Source organism: Natator depressus, chromosome 1 (genome assembly GCF_965152275.1).
Source record: "Natator depressus isolate rNatDep1 chromosome 1, rNatDep2.hap1, whole genome shotgun sequence".
NCBI classification, from domain to species: domain Eukaryota; kingdom Metazoa; phylum Chordata; order Testudines; family Cheloniidae; genus Natator; species Natator depressus.
The window spans coordinates 24128231-24142929 of NC_134234.1; the positions used below are offsets into that span (position 1 = coordinate 24128231).

Here is a 14699-nt window from a genome sequence, read left to right on the forward strand (position 1 = left end):
TGCTAGAATCCTATTAAGCCAGTAGGTTTCCAGATCTATGGGAAAATACCAAGGATCTTAGCAGGCTTTACAGATATTAATACATCTCACAAGGCATATAAAGGTTATCCCCATTTTACAGATGGGAAAACAAAAGTACTAGAGAAGCTAAGGGCAAAATTCTAGATTTACAATTATAAAATGCACTGTGCAGAGTAGAGCAGCTATGGTTAAGCAAAGGGCTGCATGGTTCACGTGGGCCCCGGGAGCAACATGCTCCACAGTAAAGCCCCTGATTACTGTTCCAAGAAAGAGCAATATGCAATTTGCACCTCATGACAATAGGAGCATATGTGCAAGACTAATGCCTGGCCATGCTGCCAAATTGCTTGCTAACGTGCATTTGGAGCTCTGGAGTGCTACTGTTATACTAGCCAAGTGCCGTGGGTCCACAGTATTTGTCCTATGCTTTTAGACCGTCTCTTGGAAGAACCAAAGGGATTCACTCATCCTTCAGGGTAGACCATGCAACCTCACTGCCTCCTAGATTGAGATACTGAGCTCCCGGATTCCTTGTTCACACTGTGAGCTCTGTCCAGTGAGTCCAGCTGAGAGAGACTCTCAGCTGGACTGAGACTTGTACCTTCTTCGCCTGCACCCCAGGCAGTATTTACAGTGACACCCCAAACTCAAAACAGAGTAGGATTTGTTAGTCAGGTGGAGCACAGCATTGCAAGTGCTTAGGTTAGCAGAGAGAAATAAGGATTCAAGTATAGTCCATTCTGGTCAGCTTATAGCAATTCACCATCCAAGCTCTGGTAAACTCCATTTGCAGACTCTGAGGTTCTCTAGTTGGTAATCCACCTCATCAAGAGACAGTCACTAGAATTCTTCCATAGACCTAGCACTGTCTACACTGGGGATTAGGCTGGCTCAACTATGCTGCTCAGGAGGGGTGGATTTTTCACACCCCTGAGTGACAGGAAAGCTGACCATTTTCTAGAGTAGACCAGACCTTAGTCACTTCCAAAGTCAGAGAGCCCAAGCTTCTTCCAGAGCTCACATTTATCCTGCCTCATTCCACCCAGTCCTTTGTTCTAGAGCTGGGATCTGTATGTAGCTTCCCTGATGAAAGGTGAAGAAATCTTCCTCCCTCTGGGTCACTGGTTAGTTGTTCCGATTGTCTTCTCAGATTTCCCATTGCTGTGGGTTGACCTCAGCCAGCCTTTTTTTTAATGACACATTCACTCCACTCAGACAGCTAAGTGACACCGCCCCCCCCCCCGCCCCCCACCTCTCCTGGCAGAATGAAGTTTGTTTTCAGGGCATGCCACTACCCCACCCCGGATAGGAATGTATGGGGGGGAAACTGAGGCACAAGTAGGTTTCATAAAAACATTACAAAAAAGTCCTGCTTCGTCACACCAGAGCCCTGCCTAGCACACAGAGGAATGCTCAATCTAATCTGCCCTGCTCCTGTTGCATGCATCTGAGGGTGGCATGGGAGGGCACGGAACCTCCCTGGCCCTTTGCTCCTACATAAGACAAGGCAGACTTTTTGCATGAAGGGATTTGGTGGGGTCACACAGTGAGGTTAGGTGCAGAGTACGGCTATGCTGCAGTGGAAGGTGTGATTTCCAGCTCACGTAGGTGCACACACACTAGCGTTGATCGAGCTAGCACACTAAAAATAGCAGGAGAGCCATGGCGTAGGGGCAGCAGCTCAGCCTCGCCACCCAAATACGCACCAAATATCTTGGACAGGATTGTACTTCAGTGCCTACCAGCCATGCTTCTGCACCGGCACTGGTTTTAGCACACTAGAGCAATCAAGGGTTAAGTGGTTTCTTCTACCTGGGCTGGAAATGACACCACCAGCTGCAGTGGAGACATACCCTGAACCTGAATCACAGAGTTGGAAATAGAACCCAGGAGTCCTGGCTCCTGGAACACATACTCTCATCATTAGGCCCCATTGCCTTTCCATGCTATCTTCCAGTTCTTGGAAGTCACACTGAGCAAGCACACCCAGCGCTGGCACATGGAATGCTGAGAATGTGTATTACGCAGACCGTCCCCCAGAACTGTGATATTTAGCTTTTGTTTTCGAGGTTAACATTCAGACTAACAAGGAGATAGTCATTCACATGATACAGAAGCCAAGAGTGAACTTCCGTCTTTTCTAAATTAGTCTTGGTTTCATATACCTGAAACAAACACTGCTCTGCATTGATGAAACAAGACTTGGACATGTCATTGCTGGAAAACATACGGTCATGTTGAACTATTATTACGGCCATGTTTTATAATAGTGTCTTATGATCTCTCTCAATGGGCTAATCAGATGAGTGGCTAAGTCATGTGTTAGTCAATAATCTACTTGTTGGGAAGATTTTTTTCCAGACAAATGTTCATTTCTGTCCAATAGCCTAGGATCGACAACAGCAACAGATATAAATAATGTTCGTGTGTCATAGCTCAGTAACACTTCCTGCTTTTCGTGGAAGGCTCTCAAGGGGTTGACATTGGTGATAAGCATGAAATAAAAACTAGATCAGTAAACTTGTGCCTCACAGAGTCATTCTGATGGGAGTAATGATTGTATCCATTTTACAGATGGGTATACTGAGGCCCAGCCACCTTCAGCAACTTTAATGATCACACTGCAAGTCAATGGCAGAGCTGGGAATAGATCGCACCAATACACCAGGCTCCTGGTCTCTTGCTCTCCAAGGGCCAGTCCTTGCTTTCCTTCACAAGGAAGTAGTCTCCCTGCCTTCTATGGTCTCTATTTGGTTGAGTAAAGACTTCTCAGACTGCAGTTCTGGCCATGAGGGGAGTGCATGCCAGATAATGCCCCTTGACGCTAAGTTAGCAGGGATGAGACAGAAGAGAATGATTTAGAGGACCCCTGGTTCCACCCTGCTCCCTGCAGTCACCAGCCAGCGTAATTAGCTGGGAGCACAGGGGGGCAGTAACTTCCTTCCTCCCCAAGCAAGGGGGACAGGGAGGGACTGTGCCTCCAAGGCACAGTTCCGTCCTAGGTCTCCTCCTAGGGCAGTGCAGCTACCCCCCCACCTCTTACTCTGGACTGAGCCTAACTGTTTAGCCCTGATCAGTGCAGTATATAAATAACATACTTGCAGTCCCAGTAGGACCTTGCAAATCCACTAATGTGCCTACTGCAGATCTTACTCACCCCCAGTGCTGGCCTTTTTCCACCTTCCAGTGAGGATTTCACAGCAAGGTGCTGCAGGGAGGGAGGCCCCGCGTTACTAAATTACTTTTGCAAAATATACTGCAGAACCTTGACTCGTTTACCAGGGAAAAGCTAATAACGCAAACTGGACCACGCTCGCCAAAGTGAATGAATGTCCATTGATGCATCAAAGGGTAAATAAGGTCTCACTGATCTTTAACATTGGGGCATTTACCTTGCCCTTCACAATGATCCTCTCCAGTCCTTGCATTGGGACGCTCACCACTCTGGCCCGACGGCTCACCACTCTGGCCCTTCCCTGACTAGCTCAGTCAATGTCCACTACGCCGTTTGCAAAGAGGAGCCTTTCCTCTCCTCTGGCACAGCCTGGTGTGTGGCATTCCTCTCTCATTCCACCAGCCTCACTAACCTGACTGGACAAAGAATCGACGCTGGCAGAGTGCCTCCAGCTAGCGAACGGAGCAAGGGTCAGAAATGGAAGACTAAAATGTTGTCCTGCAAAGAAGGGAGGGTGGGACAAAAAAACCTGGACTTAGGATGTTTTTTTCTGCAAGATAAAGAAAGCCTGGGAGGTTTTCGGTTTTGTCTCAAAGTCTTAGTTTCTGCTTGTTTTTTAACGTTAGAAATTCCCGGGAAACTCTCTGATTGCAGAACTAGTGGAAGGACAATGTCACGGTAACCTAGTGTGTGAAAGCTGAGCAAATGAGAAGGGGAAGAAATTTCAGTCAAGGTTGCCTAAAATTTTTGTATAATTGTGAATGGGAAAGGAGGTGCTCCACAAACTACACATGTGTATTAAGATGTGATCCTCATTAAGGAAAAATGATCCCTTGAATTAATGTTTGTATGGTGCTTTGAAGTGCTGTTATAGCTAGAGTGCCAGCCAAATTCCTTTACTCCAAGGATTTTGACCTACACCAACTAGTACCTTACTCTGCAGATATACCTAATCCCAATCTGTGGGATTACTCATAGAATACAGTCCCATTCATTGTGAGTGTGGGTAGCAGAACCTGGCTTTACAAGCAGGGAGTTAAACACAGACAGTACAGTTACTGGGTTAGCAAACAGACCAGTCATTATGCACTCAACAGTATCTCAAACACAGCCTTGAACATTAGAACCTCTTTTACTGCAAGAGGGAGTGTTGATCAAGACACCAGGATTATCTCCTGCTTGTCACAGGATCTTCGGTTTCCTCCTTTACAGGGATGGGCAGAAAGGGGCTGGGGTGTAACTTGTCATCAGAAGCAGCAGAAATTTAAGGAATAGTTGTTTTGTTTGGCTCATGGGTACAACAGTGCATCTCTTTCCAGATCACACAATTTATTTATTTATGGCCAGATTCAGACTATCTTCACTCATGTATTTTACTCTACAAGTGAGCCCCAATGAGCTCCTGGTACTGGAGTAAGGTCATCTACAACCTGAGCAATCAGGATCAGAATACAACCTTACTCCACAAATGGTACCATTGGTCTCAGTGGAACCACTAGTGAGGAGTAAGGTATCATTTGACACAAGTAAAGATAAAGGGCACCAAAATCTGGGCTTTATTGATTTATAAAAATGCACCCTATATAATCTCACCAGCAACACATCATAATCTATACTGCAACCATCAACATGTAGCTGACCACAGTCATACTTTAAAAACTGCCTCTGTATCTGCTCAGAGTCTGAAAAATATAAACCAAAAGTTAAAACAAACCCTCTCTGCTCCACACTTCTACTGCCTATCTGGCTAGAGTCTATGGAACAGGCAGGCTTTGCGCTGTGCTCTTAAGGCCATCACTTGAGCTACCAGCAGTAGAGGAAATTAATTCCAGGACTGAGAGCCCTCCCCTAAAGACACCTTGCCAACCGCTCCCAGACATTTAAATCTAGGTCAAATGGTATAGTTGATTTTGGCTGCAACAGAAGATCATGAAGAGAGAGGTGACTTCTTGGGGAGACAGTCATGGGCGGAGTGTATACCGCCGGCTCAAGGAGGCTAGCCCCAACCCCTGCCCCTTCCACCGGAGCCTAGAGCCCCCGCCCTCCATGGCCGCCAGCCCCTGCCTGAAGCTAGCGCCCCCAGCCCCAGAGCGCCAGGAGGACAGATGGTGGGGCCCCAGCTCCTCCCAGCCCTGGAGCGCTGGGAGGATGGGTGGCACAGCTACAACTCCCTCAGCCCTGGAGTGCTGGGAGGGCAAGCGGCAGGGACACAGCCCCCCAGCCCCGGAGTGCGAGGAGGGCAGGTGGTGCATGCAGCCTCAGCCCCAGCCCGAGATGGAGCCATGGTGAGGGGAACTAGAAAGAGCCAGAGGGGGAAGCAGGAGGGGGCTTGGGAGCAGAGCATGGGTGGGGCCACGCCTGGCTATTTGGGAAGGCACAGCCTTCCCCAGCCTATGATACCCGCTGCCCATGGAGATAGTACCCAAACACACAGTGCTTTATAAGTCACTAACACCCTTTTCCATTGCACCTGGAAGTGAAGAGGAAGTCAGATACTGAAGGGCAGCTATTTCCCTGAAGCCAGTTGTCAGCATTCCCATATTACGTGATTTGAGCTTCAGTTGGCTCACCCTCATTCAAGCCCCTATATCAAAAGCCCTTGGAAATCAGGGCCACTACACCACCCAGTTTTGGTGGTGGTGGTGGTGGTGGTGTTGGTGTAGGAGTAGAAGTAAAACTGACTGTTGTCCACATATTAATGAAACTGCAGCCCAAACTACCTCACTTCCCTCTCTCCTTATCCAGCTGCCTCATCTGTATGAGGAACAGGGGGGATAGAGGATACACTGGGAGGGAAGGTTTGCTCCCAGGTGCAGTGTAGACCTGCCCAGTGGGTCAGTGAAGGATGGCATTAAAGTAGAACTTCACACCAGTGAGGCAGTGTGGAAATAGGATGTGCTCATATATGGGAATGCTAAGGATGTCTAGGGGACAGTGTGGTATATTCTCAAAAATGACGATAGTTCGCTTGGTTGTAACTCCTGAGAGCTTCTCAATAGGGATCCTGTAACCTGAATAACGTGTATGTCCCCAGAGATGTTTGTCTCTTTGGTACCTAAGATACATGTGTAGGCCTAGACTGGGCACCCCGACTCACACTGTTGAGCATTTACTCCCAGCAGTAGTCACCAGTGGGAGTGAGTGGTCACCAGTGCAAGGTAGGGTTGCACATTCTAGCCTGTGATATTCGTGTCCCCTGTGCTGTGCAGTCTTGCAAGGAATCTGTCAGCCAACAGTATGCAGACTGCCCTGCAACAGACAGGTTTGGGTTCATCTTTGTCCGCAGGATAAATACTTTTTCAGAGAATCTCCATGGCTAGGAGATTGTGGAAGGTTAAAAGCTCAGTCACAGCTGAACTGATCTTTCCTCCAAAGCCACCTCCACTCACCCCATTCTCTGTCACTGGTGCCACTATCCTGCTTCTCAACCAGGACTGGGAGCCAGGAGTCATCTTTGACTCCTCCCGCTATCTCCCCACCACAATTCCAGGCCATATAGAAACACCGCTGCTTCTTCCGCCATAGCATTTCTAAAATCTAACCCTTTCCTTCAGCCCACACAGCTCATTCAGGCCATCATCTCCCATGTTGATTATGGCAACCTTCTACTTTCTGGCTTCCTTCATATCAGGTATAAAGCTTTTCGTCGTCACCTTCGGAGCCTATCACAATTCTGCTCCTCCCTATTTGTCCATTCTTGCCTCTTATAACATCACCCCATGACCCTTTTTACTCCGTCAATGATGCCAGCCTTAAGCACCCATTCATCCGCTCTTCCCACAAAGCTCTTTCACATGAAATACCCTTCTTTAACTGAGCCCTAAAACTACTCTCCTCCACCTTCTTCAAATCCCTTCCCAAGAGCAACTTGGAAATACATTACAGGCAGAGCTAGTAGCGCTGCCTACAGTTAAGGTTTCCTGATAGTTTCCATGCTAAGACCCTGTTTTCAATTGTCTATGTTTTTGCCAAACTTTAACAGTTTGGGCTAAAATTCCACATACAAGGTGTCTCCATCAGGCTGAATTTTCTTGTCAAGTTTCAGCAAAAATGGTTCAGCCATTTGCGAAAACAAGATTAGGGACTAATATGTTGTTTTGTCCGTGTTATGGTAAATTTTCAAATCACTTCACTGAGAAGTCTCATGCTAGGTCATGGACATTCATTCAGCCTGAGAAATGCCCATCCCTTACATTAGAATACTGGGGGTGGGGGGGGGAATGCAGTTGTAGTGTGTAGGAACCGGGTATTACCCCTTTAAATTGTTTGTGAGCTCTCTGTGTTCAGGAATTGGGTAGTATCCAATTCTTATAGACTACAACAGTGGCCACATTTTCAAAGCCTTTGAAAGTTCACTTGTAAATTTGGGTATTGGACCTCCCCCAATGAACAAGCTACTGGAAAGTCAGTGGGCTAGGGAGAGAATTTTAAAGGGCCACTGACTGAATGTATCAGGCTTTCCTGGCTCAGTTCCTGTCACCTTGTGAGAGGCAAAAGGGTCCCACTGATCTGAAGACTCATCTCCCCTTGAAAATAAAATGGTTGGTGATGAAGGGAAATAGGAATCCCCTCCCATGGACTCTAGGGTGATGTGAGAATTCCACCCACAGCTTAAAAATAGTTGAGCCCAAACTCCCTTTTTTGCCCATATTCTCTGGTGACTGAGAGGGAGAGGGCAGGACATCTCCTTCCACCTCCACTTTCAAGTATAAATCAAAACAAAAAATCCAGCCCAAAACCAGGCCCAGATCCATCTGCCTGCCCACCAGGAGCTACAGGAGATTAAATGTATTCTTCCGTTCCTATGGTTTAAGTAACCTCCAACCTTTGCTGGGAGAATGGACAGGGTCAAGAGCTTTCTTTCTTCAGGGAGCTCTGACACCTCCATGCCCCCTCCACCCTCACTCCCATCCCAGTGAATAGCTTTCAGTCTGGGACTTGTTTCCACTTTCCACCTCAAAATGGCCTTTCTCTGGTTATGGGGAAGACCCTGCACCATTTAAATCAGTGGGAATTTTGCCATTGGCTTCAATGGGGGCAGGACTGGACCCTAAACTGTCATGCAGTGGATTTAGTCTCTGCCATCAACTGAGGCTTGGGCAGCTTGGAAATCAGGCTGCAAGTATAGTGTGCTGGCCCAGGCTCACAGATGATGACAGATCACACTACAAACCACAGACAGTCTCTGTGAAAGAAGAAGCACATTTAAGGACATGGGGCTTTTTCTTCTTTATGACTGCAGAGCAGTAATTTCAAGGGAGCTTAGCTGTGAAATCACTGTGACTATCTTCTTTGTGCATATGACCCAAAATGTTTGGCATCCCACTAAGGGCACGATCTACTGAGGACGTAATGTGCTCAGCATTAATGAAAGGCTCGTTTGCTCGTGAGAGATCCTAACGCTGTTATAGACTTTACAGCTTTTTAAACATTTGAATAGTATCTGTGCAAATGCGTCTGTCTCTGAAGGTGAAAATGGCATGGATGGGAAACAAACCCATTTTTAATACTATGCTGCTGCCTTCAATATGAGGGCAGACATGTTAAAAAGTAACAGGAGTTGATCCGAGCTAGGAAAATGCAAGCCAATATATGGGAGAAAGAAATAATCCAACATGCATGTGCTCAGTGGGACAAGAAAACCTGGAAGCCATAATTCTGAAAGAGACCTAGGGAGTGATAGTGAACAGCAAATTAGACACAAGTTTGCAGTATAATACATTGTGGCTTCAAAACAGTTCTGGACTGTATTTGCTAAGCACACCACTGCAGACCAAGTAGATAATAGTGTCTGTCTCCAAGGCTCTGATTCAAACTATGCCTGGTATTTTTGGTTTAAGGTTTAGGCACCATCTTCCAAAAGTATACTGACAAATTGGAGGGAGCTCAGAAAAGAACAACAAAAAGATAAGGGGGATGCAGGGACTGAAAGATTAACAGAGCTAATTATCTATCTTTTCGCTAATCAATAACTAAAGGAGGATTGGATAACACTAAAACTATTTGAAGGGTGTGAAATCCAAGTTGCAAGAGTAGTTATGTAGGGACATACTCTGAAATATAACTACGAGTAATAGGACGAGGGTAAGATAGGGGAAAGGTAGGCTGTGTATTAGGAAAAACTTCCTGGAATATTGGTTTGTGGAATAGCCTCCCCCTGGATGTGCTGGAAGCACAGTTGCTTGGAATTTTTAGAACTTGCCTTGATTAAAACATTAAATTCATAGATTTTTTTAAGGCCAAAATGGACCATTATGCTCATTTAGTCTGAGCTCCTGTAGAAAACAGGCTCTACAGCTTCACCCAGTAATTCCTGCATCAAGCCCATAAGTTTGCAAGAACTTATTTTTGAGAAAGGCATTCAGTCTTAACTTAAAGATGTCAAGTGACGGAGAATCCACCTCATCCCTTGTTAAATTGATCTAATAGTTAATGACCCTCCCTGTTTAAAGTTTGTGCTTTATTTCTAGTCTAAATTTAATACAGTTTCAGCTTCCAGTCATTAGATATCATTGTGCCTTTTTTCTGCTGCAAAAAGAATAATAAAAAAATATACGGTAGGGGATAATCCTGCAGTGGCAGGGGATGGCACTGAATGAGCTAGTTTTGTCTTTTCCATCTCTTACGTCTATGTCTCAGTGAGCTATACTGTGCGCAAACACCTAGCTGGAAAGTATTAATTCATTCTAGAAATAATGCAGTCACCAGGGGCTCTAATCTCTGGTGGTGCTGTAATAGCACTTGCCAATGCTCAGCACCACTCAGAATCAAGCCCCATGCTACTTTTACTGCTGAGCAAATTATGGGCTCAACCCTGCGATTTACTACCATGTGTAGCTCCACTGAAATGGACAATTGATCTATTCATGCAAGTAAGCTCTACGTTTGGTAGTACAGTGCAGTGCAGTGCAGTGCGCAGCGGCCGCCAAAGAAGCAAACAGGATATTAGGATTCATTAAAAAAGGGATAGAGAATAAGACAGAGAATATCTTATTGCCCTTATATAAATCCATGGTAAGCCCATGTCTTGAATACTACATACATATGTGGTCCCTTCATCTCAAAAAAAGATACACTGGCATTAGAAAAGGTTCAGAAAAGGGCAACTAAAATGATTAGGGGTTTGGAACGGGTCCCATATGAGGAGAGATTAAAGAGGCTAGGACTTTTCAGCTTGGAAAAGAGGAGACTGAGGCGGGATATGATAGAGGTATATAAAATCATGAGTGGTGTGGAGAAAGTGAAAAAGCAAAAGTTATTTACTTGTTCCCATAATATAAGAACTAGGGGCCACCAAATAAAATTAATAAAATTAGCAAGTTTAAAACAAATAAAAGGAAGTTCTTCTTCACTCAGCGCACAGTCAACCTGTGGAACTCCTTGCCTGAGGAGGTTGTGAAGGTCTATAAAGAGAACTGGATAAATTCATGGAGGTTAAGTCCATTAATGGCTGTTAGCCAGGATGGGTAAGGAATGGTGTCCCTAGCCTCCGTTTGTCAGACGGTGGAGATGGATGGCAGGAGAGAGATCACTTGATCATTACCTGTTAGGTTCACTCCCTCTGGGGCACCTGGCATTGGCCACTGTCTGTAGACAGGATACTGGGCTGGATGGACCTTTGGTCTGACCCAGCATGGCCGTTCTTATGTTCTTATTCAGTGACCATTGAAGTTGGGAGCATATAAGAACTCAGACTGATAAATCTGCAGGATCGTCTGCTTTTAATGTGGCCCTAATACAAAGCCAAGCAGATCCATTTGTTTTGTAGGATAAAGGGCATTGCTTCCTCTGCAAAGCTAAGCATTACCTTATAAAGATATTTTCCAAAATGAGACCCAGAACAGCTCTGGAATTTCACTTGTCCCCTCTTATACTTTGGATATTTGTATTTGCTCGCAGTGGCTCTTGACAGTCAGAGTAAAAGAAACAAAACAAACCACCACTTCTGTTCATTGCCCGTCGCAATCAAATTTATTTCCCTTTGATTTTAAGCAACTTGTTTTTCACACCATCCAGCTGCCTTACTCATGGTAGCTTTAAAACCAGAATTGTGCTGATTTGAATTTAAAGTGTTGCTTACAGAAGTTATTTTCTATTTTACATTGGTCAACAACTAAAACTCCTTGGAAGCCAGACACTAGAACTCAGATGGTAACTTCTGTTTGTTATTGAGCACTGTACTGACCTTCATTGGGATTCTTGGAGTTTAGCAATCCAGTTTAAGTTTAGGAAGTCACTTGATCAATGCACACAAACACAGTACTGTAATTCTCTCTGTCATGTGTGATCACTCAGAGATTGTGCTAGTCATTGAATACTACTGCTTGGTGTAATTGCTTTCAAACCTACTGCTGCCTGACTGAAAGCTACATCATATGATCCAACAGCACATGATTAGCAGTTTAATATAGTCTCTGGGACAAGGCAGGCAAAAGAAGTTTTTAAAAACTGTGAGTACATGTCTCATTAGAGATGCTGCATCTGTTTTTAAGGATTTAAATAGTTTTAATATTGTGCATAAACCATCTTCTGTGGTGTTAGTAGTTTTGATAGTACAGTGCCAAATTCAGAGCTCAGATATGAGCTAGCTCGTCTGTCTATGCCAAATACACAAGTGTATCAAATCCCTTTATTCAAAAAGAATGCTAAGAAGTTTCTTATTTCACTGGCCTCAGTAGGTGTAATTCTAGGGTAAGTCAATAAACCTAAAATACAGGTCAGAAGTCAGAATGTAAGTAGAGCAGATAAAATTTTCTCTGCAGTTCCTTACTTGTAAAGGTAACTTCTTAATTCATTTGAATGAAAAAGGCCTTCCTTTGTGTTATAAAGTAGTATAAAAATTCTGAGTGACAGTAGTAGTATTTAAGGTACCTCTCTTATAGACTAAATAAAAATTGGTACTGGCATCATACTAAATATGCTGTTGAGACATATTTACATTTTGCACACTGAACCCCAATTAATGGTTATAAAGAGAGACTGTGAAAATGAAAACTCATGATTTTAATTAGAAGCAAAATATAAGACAATGCAAAAAAAAAAATCTTTCCCCAAATATCTATTGCAATGATGTGGAATTATTCTGTTTAAAAAATGGAAATAAAACGGGCATGATAGGATATTGTTCCTTTTTTATTATTTTTCTCATGATGCAGAGTAATTTACCAAATTTTGCTGTATATTACCGTAAAATGTCTAGGAAATATTAGTAAACCAGTTATTGACAAGTGAGGTTTTTCCTCAAATACAAATAGGGATTTTTTTTAAAAAAACAGTGTGAATAACTCTATTAGATTGTACCCGTGGGGTACAGAAAGGAAAAAAATGGAAGAAGTTTGCTAAAATAACCGAACAATAGCTTTTCCTCGGTTAATAACTACAAAACTCACATTAACAATCCTGATGAGCCTTTTCTTCCTCCAGAAAATGCACAACGAGGAGACCATTTTTCCCCACTCCCACCATAAAAAGAAAAAACAAACAAACAAACAAAAAAACACAAACCCCCAAACCACTTAGGGTTGTCAGGCAAGGTGGGTGAGAACAATTTGAATGAGAGGGGGAAAAATCATAAAAGTGATGAGAGACTCCGTCAGTGTGCCCCTGTCACAGTGTGCACGTAGAAGATGAGTGAGACTAGACAGAACTGCCTTAGCACTGAATCCCCAAGGGGAGGGTCTACCCTCCCTCCCCCACCCTTGGGGGAGCTCTGAAGTTTTGATCTAACCTGAGGTGTTCTCTCCTAGGTCTCCTCCCTCATTTTTAAAGCATTTGTAGTTCCCAGTTCAAGGCTTGATGCTGTTTTGGGTTAATACTTAGTGCATCACTAGACAGATATGGGGGAAAGGGAGCTAGACCCCTCCCTCTATCACTTCCCTTCCCCTCTGTACTAACCAGCAATATCCCAGAGCTGCAGCCGCACCACCGTCTCATCATCCCAGTTGAGCACCTTCAAGGCAAAGTCCACCCCAATGGTGGCCCGGTAGTGGGGAGAGAAGTTCTGGTGGACGTAGCGCTTGATGATGCTGGTTTTGCCTACACCGAGGTCCCCAATCACCAGTAGCTTGTAGAGATGCTCTTTCTGACTAGACTTCTGCATCTTCCCTGCTGCTGCTGCTCCCTGATTGCATGCTCTGCTGGTGGGATCCTGCCAGGCTGAGGGGGAGAGTGGGAGTGAGGAGCCAGGGAGGGAAGAAGTGAAAGGAGGTGGAGGCTCTCTCCCCTATCACAGAAGCAGCAACGCCCAGATCCAGCAGCCAGCCCAGCTGGAGGATGAAAGAAACATGAGAGCAAATCAAGCAGGAAAAGTCTCCCAACAAAGTTTTTTTTTTTTTTTGGCAGAGTTTAGTGTGAGGTGTGTCTGTGGGATAAGTAATATTGCGGGGACTAAAGGGTTAGCATGGAAGATAATGCAATAGACAACCCTGGCCAAGTTTCACGCTTGTTGCACAGAGAATCCCTCATGTGTGAATTAGATTTAAGGCAGTTTTTAAGAACACTCATCCTTTAATAATGGATATTTTCCCCTCTGTGTGTTTCAACAAGCACGCAACATACCAGGCATTAAAAAAGAAGAAGTAGAAGAAAAAGAAATAGCCTTTCAGATCATCACAGCTTAGCAAAGACCTGGTGCACACTTAAAAGTTTTACCGATATACCTATGGTTAGGGATTGAGGTTTTTTTTAGCATAATTGTTATACCAGTAAAAGCCTTTGTGTGGATGAAGTTATTCCAGTACAAAGGTGACTTATTCCCTTTCCCATATAGGAATAGTTACACCAATATAAAGCATCTTTATATCAATATCACTGCATCCACATTAGAGGATTTGTACCATTTTAACTATACTGGAATAGTTAAAATTGTATACCGTTTAAGGGTGGACAAACTCATAGCTGCTGAATGCAGCACACCACTGATTTAGAGTTGATCTTCCTGTTCATAGAACTGGAATCTAAAATGAAACATGATGCACATCAGTTCCAGCAGAATTTTCCTGGAATGCTGATAAACTGCACTCATGAGAAAGATGACAGTATTGCAGAATATGGACGTGGGTGGTCATTGCTCTGTTTGCCAAAATCAAAAGCCCCAACCCTGCAAAAACATATATGTATGCTTAACTTTATACAGTGTGAGTGGTCCCATTTGCCTAGGCTAGGGGACCTAGGCTTTCATTTTGAGAGCTATCATGGTAATGAATGTAAATCAGAAGTTAGGAATTGTAGAAAATTGATAAGGGAAGCCAAGGGACACAAGAAGAACTCTATGGCCATCAGTGTTAAGGACAATAGGAAAGAGTGTTTTAAATATATTAAGAACAAAAAGAATCCTAGTCCATTAGTAGATGAAAAGGGTACAATTATCAATAATAATGCAGAAAATTCAGAAGTGTTCTGTAAATATTTTTGTTCTGTATTAGGGGAAAAACAGATGATGTAGTCTTATTATATGGTGATGATAACACTCTTTCCATTCCACTAGTATCTCTGGAGGATGTTA

The 14699-nt window shown here is 44.2% G+C and overlaps 1 protein-coding gene across 1 annotated transcript in view; it reads right to left on the reverse strand.

Moving 5' to 3' along the window:
• Positions 1–14103, reverse strand: part of RAB38 (RAB38, member RAS oncogene family) — a 30228-nt gene extending 16125 nt beyond the window's left edge. Inside the window, exon 1 of the mRNA XM_074943143.1 lies at positions 13091–14103. Coding sequence (XP_074799244.1) covers positions 13091–13295 — 205 coding nt within the window. The 5' untranslated portion in view covers positions 13296–14103. The remainder of the gene's footprint in view (positions 1–13090) is intronic.
• Between the last annotated feature and the right edge of the window lie 596 nt (positions 14104–14699).